General features: G+C 38.0%; 1 protein-coding gene across 1 annotated transcript in view; it reads right to left on the reverse strand.

The window, feature by feature from the left end:
* The window catches only part of LOC143389527 (A-kinase anchor protein 9-like), a 91974-nt gene extending 79890 nt beyond the window's left edge, over positions 1-12084 (reverse strand). Inside the window, 1 exon segment of the mRNA XM_076842529.1 lies at positions 11587-12084. Within this exon segment, the coding sequence (XP_076698644.1) occupies positions 11587-12084 (498 nt within the window).
* Positions 12085-13585: the final 1501 nt, after the last annotated feature.

Genomic DNA, 13585 nt, shown 5'->3' on the forward strand with positions numbered 1-13585 from the left:
GAAAAAAGAAAAAAGTCTTAACATAAGGGAGAACTCAAAAATTGCACAGATCAGTAATTTGTGCAGCTTTGTTTAATTTTCCATGTCTAATTTAACAGAAACCTCAGATTTCATATAAAAGTGCTTAATAGAAGGTTTATGGTCCTATTTCTGTAATTATGCTGTTGAAAGAAAAATAGGCTACTCAGCACTCATTTGCTTTGAGTTAAAGTTGTCTCACTGGTATCCTGGAAACATATCCTGCCATGTTTTACAGAAACATTTCACAGTTTATAGTATTATACATTAGAATAAAAATAACATTTAAAAATCACCATTAAGGAAATGATAACTTTAAAGATAACTTAGATGAACATAATTAAAATGAAGCAAGGGTGAATTTGATGGTATCAGACAGATTTTATCATAATAAAGCTGACATTTTAAAAATGATGCACGCAAAGAATAGCAAAATCAGGCTAGGGTTGTGGCTCAGCATTGAAGTTCTGGCCTAGCAGGTGCAAGCCCTGCACTCAATCCTCAGCACCACATATATAGAAATAAAATAAAAGTATTGCATCCAACTACAACTAAAAAATAAATATTTTTTTTAAAAAAAATAGCAAAATCTTCTTAATTCTCTAGAATCTGGGTAATGAGTATAGAGGGATCAATTCTACTGTTCCATTTTGAATGTTTTGAAATTGTAAATATTTTTAAATAAATTAGGCAGACATGCTACACCTACATTTCAGGCCAACCAACTAAAGGCCAATGATAAAGTTGAACAGGTTTACATTGTAAAGTGATAGAGTACTACAGTGACCAAACACAAAAGTCAGGCAACACTTGTACAAATTTTGCCTCCAGACTTAGGTAACAATGATCAATCTTTCATTTAACATGTGTCTTCTCTTCCCTGAAAAAGGAATTAATTTAAACTCATAAAATCAAACTAAACCTGATGCTAAGGAAAGAAAAATTAAAATGTGTTCATTTGTTTACAACAGGATATATTTTAAGTTAAATAATACATATATAGTTTTGACAAAATTTTATTCATCCTTCCATCAATCCAAATATTTCCTGAATAGCAACTATTATGTACCATGCTAAGGACTGAGTGATGACTAAAGCAGAGAAAAATCTGCCTCCATGGAGGTTATAATCTAGGAAGAAATTCAGACATGTGGTATTGCCTTACCCAATCTACTCAGTTAATCTGACAAATAAATCCTACCACATTAACTTGTGAGAAAGGAAATAAAACAGTGGGCAAAGACAATAAAGGATTAAATAAAGAAGTGAGTGAAAACAGTACATCTCAAATCCCTATTTTAAATAGGAAAAACAATCATTTATTCTAGCATGGTATCTTTAAAAATTCATTTCTGTAGCTTAAAATACTGATATAACCAGATAAGTCTCCAAAAGAAAACTTCTATCTTGTCTAATTTATATACATAATTTATCCTGACCCCCCAAAAAAAAGTTTCAAAAAAAGTCCCATTTTTCAAAAAGGTAAGTAAATGTTCTCTTCAGACATTCTAGGGTGACTTAAAACATTTAACTAAGCCAATCTCAATTATGCAAAGATCATATACAGTATTATTCAAGGTCCAGCTGTACAACATTCCTTCCACAAATCTTAGTGGAAGAACAGAAAGAATGAATAGCTTAAACTTGGGTGTATTTAATGTTAAAAAGAGATTCTCCAGCCACAAGCAACTCATGTTTTAAATTTTCAGATTTTAAGGGCAGAAGGAAAGGAAAAGGAGGAAAGAGACTTTGAAAAAACGCCATCTGATAGAGGAAAAAGTTCAGGGCCATTCTTTTCTAGCCCCATTAAAAGAACAGATTCTCATTCATGATTTTAAAAAATTGTTTTAATTAAATATTCATGCAAAACTCTAAGAATTCAATTAAACATACATGCAAAGCTCTAAGAATTTTCTTTTTGCCTTCACATACTTAGGTTTCTCTTGCAAGGTCATCTAAAGATTTAAAAACAGGTCCCTGTGAGTATAAGCAATGATGAAAAAGATGTCCTGTCTTAGGAAATCACCCAGATACAACATTTCTCAAATGGTCCTATTTGTTGCACTACATGGGGCGGGGGGGAACGATGTTTAAAGTATAATATAATAATGTGGTTGACAACAGTAAGAAAAATCAAGTAATTATTCCAAACAATACTCACTGATATGAAAATATCCTCTGCCACATTTCATGTCCAAGAGCTTAAATTTTCTATCTTCCTCTGGCCACCCCTCTAGCGCTCAAGAAAAAATAAGTCATCAACAAAAATGGTTTCACAGAACAAAAGAACTCAAAGCAGAAGAAAAGCAGGGGCCTACTCCAGGTCACACAGCTAGTTATGTGACAGAACCACAGCAGAACTGAAAACTAGAGTCTCCTTTCAACTATACAATCCTGCAGGAAAATTCATTTTTACTTGGAGTAGCAAAGGAGATGATGGAATCAGGTAACAAATGATGAGGAGGAAAGCAGCAAGGTATCCAATAGTCATTATCTCCTAACCCAGAATTAAAAAGAAAAAGAATTTTCTCTAGCAATTTGCATGCATAACAGCTCTATCCAAGTGCCTGGGGTCAGTTCCAATCACATCCTGCCATTTTAAAAATGCTCATAGGAATGAACGGGGTCAATTCACATTTAAGGGACTAAGGAAGAGAAAGCTGCATTACAAGTCTTTGAATCACCCATGCCTTTTCCCAACCATTCCACCCGTTGTCTTTTTTTTTTCAATCCACATAATTCTACTCCCTCACATTAAGAAGAAGATATACAGCCCAAAACATGCTTGATATGAACTAAGCTGGGCCAAAAACTAAAGGTCTATTTAACACCTGCATTTTTCTCACTTAAGACTCCCCACCTAACACTTCTGTACTCCCACAATGAACCTACAAAATCTGGATTTTCAACTTCTAATAAAGGTTAAAAATGACCTAATTAAATATTTGTAAAACACTTTAAAGATGTGAACAAATATGCAAATGTTAATTATTAATTTCCACCCTCAAAGCTCCTGCATATGAGAGAAAATATAATTCTACTGGCAAGTTTCTGGTTTTCAAGGCAGAAACCTGAAAGCCTAGTAGGTTTCTAAGAATTCTAGGAAAATTTTTAAAGCAGACCATAGTGATTTTCTATTTACAACACAAACAAGCTGGAATTTTAAGCTGGCTACTTTGGATTTAATTATATCACTGTGAAAAAATGTGACTTATGGCATAAAACTAGATAGACTATGTATATATAGTCACAAAGTCCTAGAGGAAAGGTGTAGTTTGCCACTGACCAATATATGCCTTTAATCCTCAAAGAGAGAAAGCACATTAGCCCGGCCCCAAGGTTTCCTGTGACCAAATAAACACTAAGAATACTACTTCTCTCACCAAGGCATGATGGTGCATGCCTGGGAACTCAGGAGGTTGGGGTAGAAGGTTCACAATTTCAAGACCAGCCAGAACAACTTAGCAAGATCCCATCTCAAAAATAAAATAAAAAGGGTTCAAAATGTAGCTCAGTAATAAGAATACTTGACTACCATACTCAAGGCCCTGAGTTCAATCCCCAGTACCACAGGGAGAATAAAACAAAAGAACTCTACTTCTAAACTCTTGTTGCCACCATTTTTCCCTAAATAACTCCACAACTGTAAACTCTATTCTGAGTTCAACCTCTTATTGAGATGCAAAAAACCATCTCTCTCAGCTTGCCAAAGGTAACAAATTATTTTCACACAAGGTCACAATGGACTTCCTTTCTCTGACTCCAAAAACACACCCACTGTAGACCAACAGAATTCAACTAGCAAGACCAAATCATTCTAAGTGCTTTCAGAAGTGATTCATGATATTAAAGAAAATGTCAAATTTACAAAACGCTCCTGACATATCCACCATCTTTAACACAGCCACCACCTATGAAAAAGAGTACTTTCAATTACACCTGTAATCCCAATGACTAGGGAGGCTGAGGCAGAAGTATCACAAGTGCAAAGCCTGCCTCAGCAACCTAGCCAGGCCATTAAGCAATTTAGTGAGACCCTGTCTCAAACAAACAAACAAACAAAAAAAAAAAAAAAGCTGGGGATGTAGTTGGGTTCAATCTCCAGTACAAAAACAAAAACAAAAAAAAAAAACCCTGATAAAATTCAGATTTAAAACAAAACAAAAACTCTACACTCTGCTCAATTTCTCTGATGTGAACAACATGGTGCCACAACTAGCCTTATAGGAAGAGTACTGGCTAACAGTATTCCAAGAAGCCAGTATGGATTCATATCAAAACCACCCATTCCCTCTTACTTGATTGCCCTCTATGATTAAGGACTCAATTTTTTTAAAAAAACAGAGTCAATGGTAACAAGTAATGTTAGCACAGCAAACAATTGAAGCCCATCACCCCAGAAACTCACCAACTGAGCAGACCCTCCAAAAGTATTAACTTCCTTCATGAAAAATAAGAGTAAAGACAAATACATACACTGCAGGAAATCAGAAAATCAAAAATTACTCTATACCATCTCACTCCTCAAGAGTGACTAAACATTTTGCAATAACCTCTTTCCAGAATCTTTTGTGTATCTATGTATGTGAAGTACACACAAATAATACCCTTGGCATCACATTAAAAATGTCATTATCTATTGACTATTATCAACACCTTTAGAAATAGGAAATGTACAATAGATTTCATAATAATATTTTTATCATGATCAGACAAGTTTTCAGAATGTGAATTCCTACTAACTCTGATACAGTAGGGCTCCCTTATTTGCAGAATCCTAAGAAACCATTAAAAATACCAAACCTTATATATACTATTTTTTCCTACGCATATATACATGTAATAAAGTTTAATTTGTAAATAAGACATAATAAGAAACTGATAAAGAAACAATAAAATAGAACAATTATAACAATTTCCTATAATAAAATTAAGAGTGTGGTCTTCCTCTCTCTTTTCTCTCTCAAAATATCTTATTCTACTGTACTCTTCCTTCTTGTTGAGAGCAGTAACTGAAATCACATACATGGAAACTGCAGATAGGCAGGGATTACCGTATAAAGCTGATAAAACATATGCAAGATCCAATTGTTGAAAACTACAACAGTGGTGAAAAATCAAACATGGCCTAAATAAACAGATATTCCATGTTCATGGCTCAAAGTCATAAAGAAGTCAATTCTCCCATGATTTACAGATTCAATAATATGTCAAACAAAAATCCCAAACACAGGGCTGGGGAATATACCTTAGTGGTAGAGCACTTACCTAGCATGTGTGAGATCTGGGGTTTCATCCTCACCACCACAAAAGAAAAGGGGAAAAAAATCAAAAAATTCCAGAGGGATTATTTTAGACATCAACTAGATGATTCTAAAAAGTGTATGGAAAGGCAAAGCAATACACAGCCAGAGGAATTCTGAAAAATAAACACAATAGGAGAACTCACAAGACCCGATTTCAAGACTTACCATAGAGCTTTAGTGGTATCGGGATGTAGCTCAGTGACAGAATGCTTGCCCAGCATACATGAGCCCCTGGGTTCTATCACCAGTACCACTGCCAAAAAGGCAAGGCGGGGGTTTACACACAAATAATAGTTTTATCATGAGGGATTATAAACTACAGTAATCAACAATGGTAATGGAGAAATAAAACACAGATCAATAGAACAGAATAGAGAATTCAGAAACAGACCAATACATATATGGCCAAATTTCAACAAAGGTACAAAGGTAATTCATTGAAGAAAGGACAGTCTTTTCACCACTCATTGCTAGAAGATCCACATACAAAAAAAAAAGAACAAAAACAAAAACAAAACAAAAAAACACTCATAGCATGAATCACTTAGGGAAATTAACTCAAAGTTGGTCAAACCACCACCAAAGTAGTTTCAAAGTTTATAAAACAAAATGTAAAATTTGAAATTATAAAGCTCCTTAGAGAAAATACGGGGAAATTTTTGTGCTATAAAGTTAGCAAAGATTTCTGATACTACACCAAAAGAATGCTCCATGAAAAAAAAAACATTGTACAATTAAGATATTCTTCTCCTTAAATGACATTAAGGCTACAGTTGTAGATCAGTGGTAGAGTACTTGCCTACCATGTATGAGGCACTGGATTCAATCCTCAGCATCATATACAAATAAATAATATAAAGGTATAAAAAATACAATTAACATTTAAAAAGGATAAAAAAACAAGCATCATAGGAGAAAATCTGCAAATCATAATATATTGGGGGGGAGAGTTACTGAGATTGAACTCAGGGATACTCAACCACTGAGCCACATCCCCAGCCCTATTTTGTATTTTATTTAGACACAGGATCTCAATGAGTCACTTAGTGCCTCATTGTTGCTAAGGCTGGCTAAGAACTGCAGATGCTTACAGCCTTCTGAGCTGCTGGGATTTTTAATGGCCAATTTTAAATGGAAACATCACCAAAGAATGGCAAATAATCATATGAAAAGATACAATCATTAGTCATTGGGAAAATTTTTAAAAATAAGGCTACATTCTGTATAATTCCATTTATATGTTATTTTTGAAAAGGCAAAAAGACTTGGAGACAGAAAACAAATCAGGAGTTTCCAAGGTCTGGGGGTGAAGAATGGGTTGACTACAACAGGATTCAGAAGAGGGCTGGGGCTATAGCTCAGTTGGTAGAGTGCTTGCCTTGCATACAGAAGGCCATGGGTTCATTCCCCAGCACCACACATACACACACACACACACACACACACACACACACACAGAAGAATTTGGGGGCGATGAAGGAACTGACTGTTTTTTTTTTTTTTTTCAAGGAGTAGCTATATGAATGGGTACATTTGTCAAAACTCAGAGAACATTACACATTAAAATGGGTGAATTTTAATAAATGCAATCTATACATGTAAAAAAGAATGACAAAAGACAAGAGAAACATAAACATGTACTGAGAGAACTTTGATTTTACCCTGGTTCAAATAAAATTGTTTTAAATCAACTATAAAAGACATTTAGGAGACAAAAAGAAAAAGCTGAATATGTATGAATAATAGTACAGAATTATTATTAAACTTCTTAGATGCAAATAACTGCATTTGGTTATACAGAACAAGGATCAGCAAATTTTTTTCTATAGAAGGCCCCACCATAAATATATTTGCCTTTGAGGATCACAGGGTCTCTGTGTTAACTACTCTAGGATGCCACTGTAGCACCAAAGAAGTCAAAGACAATATGTAAACAAAAGAGCATGGCTTTCCCAAGAACACCCTATTTACAAAAGCAGGCAGCAGGCCAGACTTGACAAGACAAAACTGAACTACAATGACAGAAAAGAGAGTACCCTAGTTGTTGTCTATGGTGAGGTAGACAATGGGTAAGAGTTGAAGGGACTGCTGGAAAGCAGCACATCACAAATGACAGAAATGTTCTATATCTTGATAGTGCTTGTTAAGTTATAAGCACGGATACCTTTTCAAAATTCACTAAATTCTGTATACTTAAAACAGGTGCACTGGGCTGGGGTTGTAACTCAGTGGTAGAGCTCTTGCCTAGCACACATAGGCACTGGGTTCAATCCTCAGCACCACTTATAAATAAATTAAATAAAGGTATTGTGTCCACCTACAACTAAAATTATTTTTTTAAAAATGGGTGACATATCATAAATTTATCATAAATTCATAATGCTTCTATAAATTTGACTTGTTTTTCAAATGTACAGATGTTCCAGATGATAGTTATCAATGATGTAATGGCCTTTTGAGCCAGAATTCAAATTTCAGCACCATGGTCTACTACCTATATGGTCACTGCCAAGTCACTTTAGAGTTATTTCCTCATCCTAAAATAGATTAATAATTCCTGCCTCATAGATTTAAGAATTATATAAGAAATAAAGGTAAGATTCAGTATAACATCTGGCACATAAGAGGCACACTCCCCTGACTTACAAAGTTTTTTAAATCTTAAGTATGAAAATGATAGTAAAAATCAGACTAGCTTCTTTTGTAGTCTTCTGAAATATTCTGACATTCTTTGTTCACTGTTTGTTGCGGTTTCACCTGACTTCAAGCACTGGCATCCAATGTCAGTTCCTGAAGTCCACAGTAATTTGGGTCTAACAGCAAGCACTGTGAACTGAAATTTATTTTAGAAAATATTCCACAACAAATGTCATAAACGGAAACATAAGAAGACCCAAAAGTGCAAAGAAAAATATCAGTTTCCCAAGCAAAAAGAATGGCAATAAAAATGTTGTACTATTTTAATTACCTTCTTTAAAGAACAAACAATAAAGTTGGATGTTTTCGCTTTTTAGACTAGGATTTCAGTTTTATTGAAAGCAGTAGCTAACCAATGAAATTACACCACTACACGGCATTTGTATAGTGATTTATTTCACGTGTTTCTCACAAGAGTAGTATATAATAAACAGGATAAGGATAATGTTAATTTTTCACTTTATAAGCAAGAATACTAAGCCTAAGGCAGATAAAGCAGCTTGCTCAAGATCACACAGCAAATAATGGTGAACTCTGGATGTGAAGTCAGATCCTGTGATTCCATATCACATGCTTTTACTAGAGATCACCATCAGAGAACCATCTTCAGTCTGTAAAACTCTTAACTCTTACTGACTTTTCGTAATATGATGTTTTAGTTAAAAACACCAATTGTTATAGAATGTCATATTTAATTAATTCCTAACCATTTAAGAATAACTGGTTATTTTGAGTAACAGGCTAATACTATGGAAAAGAATGAGCTTATGATATGATCAGAAAGTACAAATTCAAAAACATTAATTTCCATAAAAGAGCCTACTGAGTGACATAAACGGTAAATACCTCACACCTATTCCTTCTCTCCCACCCCAATATCCACATCATATAAACACACTAATATTCATCTTCCCCAGATACTGAACACAGCTCTGAAGAGGTGAAAAAAAGAAAGTACCCCACTGCCCAACACAACTATTCATAAAAATGACAGTATTTCAGGAACAGATCTGCTAGTCCACCCTCCCAACAAAGACTGATAAAAATAGGTGACCTATTCATCTTCTACTTATTCTGTATCATTCAACCCAAAAGTGAAGTGAAAGACTATAAATCTGAGGACATGCTCACAAAACAAACTTTCTACCAACTGCTTCCTCCAGTCTCGCCAAAGACAGCCTGACAGGGGAAGCAGGGCTTTCAATTGGATACCTGCCCTCATTAGTAATAACTAGTAAATCAAACCTACTTGAATGCACTAAACATTAACCTTGAAGGAGCAAGCACAGCTGGGTGCAGGGGCAGCACATCTGTAATCCCACTACTCAGGAGGCTGAGACAGGAGGATCACCAAGGTTGAGGCCAGCCTGGGCAACTTAGCATGATCCTCTCAAAATTAAAAATTAAAAGGGTTGAGGATATACAGTGCCCCTGAGTTCAATCCCCAATATATATATATTAAAAAAAAAGCGTATAAATAAGACTCAAGTCTCAGGATTTCTTCTTTATCAAAGAAACAGCTGAACCACCATACACAGAAGCATCACTTTTAAAATGCTTTTGTAAGTTATGTAAAAAATGCATCAAAATTAACATTATGGCTACCAGGAAACAGCTACCTAACACAGTTTCACTTCTTTCTAAGAACACTGTAAGCATGCTACTTCACCTTTTAGAACAGGAAACTGAAGCTGAGAGGAAAAGTAAGGTGCTCAAGAACAAAACTATTCAAAGGAAATGGGAGGATTTGAACACAAATTTACCTACCTCCAAAGTGTGTGTACTTCCTTCTAAATTGTGCTATCTCCCAATGTCACAACTGAGGAACATGCGGAGTTGTGAATGGGTTAGTACAGCAGTTTTAACATTTTAACCTTTCACCAACTGGGGGGGAGGATTTCTAAATTGCAATCTTTTTTTTTTTTTTAAATCCATAGTGCATGATCTGAACCCCAATTCAAGAAGAAATCAACAGATGAAAAGGAGGGTGAGAAATCCTTTTTAAATAAAACTAAATTTCATCACAGATGTACAGGTAAACTCTCATTTTGGACAAGTCCTCAGAGTCAATGGCTATCTCCTCTGTTCACTACCACTGGCTAGTAAAAAGCATTTCACCCAATTCAAACACATGCTGAATGCCTGCATTGTGTATAACACTTTTTGGGCAAAGAGGATACAAAGCTAAGTAAGGACCATTACTGTCTTCAAGGAGTTAAAAGACCAGAGGATTCCATTTATACTACCAGTACAGTTACTGTTTAGTCCAGCAAATAAATGAAATGTGAGAAATTCTATAACAAAAGTATGTACAACACGCTATCACAGCCTAGAGAAGGAAAGCAACTGGTGTACCTGTCACACTACATTTTAAGTAGTATTTGTTTACATTATGTCCCTCCCTGACAACTCCTTCCAACCTCTGTCACCCTCCCTCCCTTCCACCCCACAATCACTCTCTCTCTCTCTCTCTCTCTCTCTCTCTCACACACACACACACACACACACACAAACCACAGAAACAGGAAAGGAAGCCCAAGACAAACACTGTGATTCCTCCATCCCTATGCCTTAAGAAATGTTTTCCTTCAGCTTCATCAAGTGAAGAAAGTTGGTTTTCAAGCACAAGGAGGCCAACCAAATCAGAAACACCCAAAATCACTTCTCCAGATTACTCACTAGCATGAGAAATCAAAACAAAGCATTACACTCAGTATTTCCCAAATTTCTTTAATTTAGCAAATGGCAAAGGGATACAACTGAAATTAACGTTAAATGATACTTTGGTCAATTTGTTCCACTATGAATGACAGACATGTAAGCTAGTTCCATCTGGGGAATTTAAACAGAATTATTCTCATATCCTAAGCCCAACAAACCGAATGCAGTGGAATGGTACAACCAAAGCTTAACAAGGCTTGTAATTAATGCAGTCCACAAATCCCCAAGAGACCATTACAGAGGGCAAGAACAGTAACACTGATTTATCTCATATGATCATAACTCCTTCACAAATTTGCAAATAATGACCTTTCAAGCACTGCATTATTTATCCTGATCTGGACAGTCCAATGGCTTATAAAAACTGAATAAACTGCTTCTTCTGAAAATAAAACGGAGTGGGGGTAGTAACCAAAGAAGGTCCAATGCTAAGCACTACATATTTGCCTGAGGCAATAAACTCTCAAAATAACTTCATTACTGAGTACAAGAGCAAAGAACGAACACCAAAATATTGCACAATCCAACTTTGTGCATTTCTGAGTACACAGTAGGATCTAGAAACAATACATCGGAACTATTCTGTTAATTATTTTTTAAAAAAACGTGTCTACTCTTTCTTAATGGAAAAAAAAAAATTTCCCCATGAGTTTTTAAAACTCCTTACTGGTTGGCTTAGCAAACAACAAAAAAAATTTTTTAAGTGTCCCTGAGCCATATTTACCAAAAAAAAAAAAAAAAAAAAAAAAAAAACTGTTTCTTTTGGTCTCAAAGTGTAGCTGCACTTGAGCTCTGTGGCAAGGCGAGCTGAATGCACGGTTCCCGGAGCGCGTGTGGACCGCACCGGTCCCCCCTGACCTCTGGTGTCCGGAGAAGACGCACGGGTCAGTAGGGCCGCGCCCCCGGAGAAGGCGCAGAAAAGCCCCCCCCCCCCCCAGGCGGTCGCGGCCGAAGTGTTTACAGTCAGCACCGGCCCGGGGGAGCCGCTCCCTAGCGCTCGCAGCACTTGTTCAAGGCAGCGCACTCCGCCCAACAGGCGAGACCCAAGGAGCGGTTGCCCGCCTGGGAGGAGAAGGACGGCCCCCGTGGCGCGGAGCCCCGGGCGAGGGTCCAAAGCCTCGCGGGGGGCGCAGGCGCCATCAGAGCAACCGCGGTGGGGAGAGGTGCCAGCGCCCCCCACCCAGGCGCAGCGGCAGCTGCCCGCCGCCCATTCATCCCCGCCCACGCGCCTCCGGCCGGCCCCCGCCCCCGCCCCCGAGGAACTGCCGCAGGGGGAGGGGCCTGCGCTCCGAGCTCTTCGCCCAGACCCCTCCTCAAACCACAAAACTTCCCCCAACTCCATCAACTAAGTTGCCCTCTCACCGTGCGGCTCCCGGGGCTCCCCCGCGGGCCCGAGCCGGAGCAGCTCTGCACCTTCGCCGCGGAGAAAGACAACAGACGGCCGCTCTGTGGCGACAGCTACTAGGCGAGGAGCCGACACAGCGGTTTCGACCGAGCCCAGGCACTTCACCATGGCCGCTTCGGCTCCGCGCTGGCCCAGCACACAACCAGCTACCCACGCATGCGCCGCAAGCCACCTGGCTTTGGGCGGGGCACTAGAGGAGGGCCATAAAACCTAGGAGCCCTTCTGTGAGTAAGCGCGGAAACCAGGGCCAAGAGCTGGGATTGCATGGTAGAGCTGCCCATCAAACTCCGTGAGGCCAGTAGAAGTCTTTCTGGGCAGTGTGCTCTGGTTGCTAAGGGAGGCTGAGGTTGACCGCCGCTTCTGCTCCGAAGCAAAGTGATCAAAGTCGGGTAGCCAGCAGCTGCCTCTGGTTGAAATGCCCACTCACCTTCTCTCCACCCCATCTCCGGAAACCGCCCTTCCACAGTGTGCGTGGCGCTTACTTGAGCTGTAGCACTTACCACACACACTCAAACGATTTTTTCTTCTATTCTCCCCCTAACTCCACTGAGGAAGTGGGGTCTTCCAGTTGTCCCGTGTAAGAGACTCATGCTAGGTACTCAACAAGTGTTAACTTGGATAGATGGCGCAATGGAGAGATCAGGACTGTCACTATGCATTGTGAAATTTTGGCTACTCGATCACCACAAAATTTTAGGCTTACAAATGCAAAGGACCTCAGAAATCATCTGGTGGCTTCTGAGAAGCAAAATATGGTCCAAGTTCCAATGGTGGTCCAGGATATTAAATTGGAATACGAAGAAAGGTTTTCACTCTGTGTGTGTTTTAATAAGTATTGCAGAGGAGGGTGGGAAAGACTGTCATGTCCAACCACTGTTTACCCTTTGTCATTTCTTAGGTCAATAGAAAGTTGTTTTTAAAAAAAAAAAAAAAAGAAGAAGAAGAAAGAAAGAGTGAAAGAAAAAAAAGGACCCTACCCCGGTGCAATGGCGCACTCCTAATAATCCCAGCGACTTCAGAGACTAAGGCAGGGGGCCATAAATTCGAGGTCAACCTCAGCAATTTAGCAAAGCCCTAAGCAACTTAGGGAGACCCTGTCTCAAAAAAATAAAATAAAATATCTGGGTTTGTAGCTCAACGGTACAGAGCCCCTGGGTTCAATCCCTAGTTTAAAAAAAAAAAAAAAAGTACTTAAAAATGTTAAGTGAAAAACGGAGACTATATGCAGTTCAAGAACGTGCAAGACCAATTTGTAGAGATTGATGAAAAAACCATGATTACCTAGGGGAAGAAGGCTATTGGCTGGAAAGGAGCAACAAAGGACCCCTTGGGGTGGTGGTTCTGCATTTTAATCTGAGTGGTAAAAAAAAAAAAAAAGTATATACATATGAAAAATTCAAAAGCAGTTTAAGATTAGTGCAATTTACATATTTTAAAC

Source organism: Callospermophilus lateralis, unplaced genomic scaffold, assembly GCF_048772815.1.
Source record: "Callospermophilus lateralis isolate mCalLat2 unplaced genomic scaffold, mCalLat2.hap1 Scaffold_63, whole genome shotgun sequence".
Taxonomy (NCBI): domain Eukaryota; kingdom Metazoa; phylum Chordata; class Mammalia; order Rodentia; family Sciuridae; genus Callospermophilus; species Callospermophilus lateralis.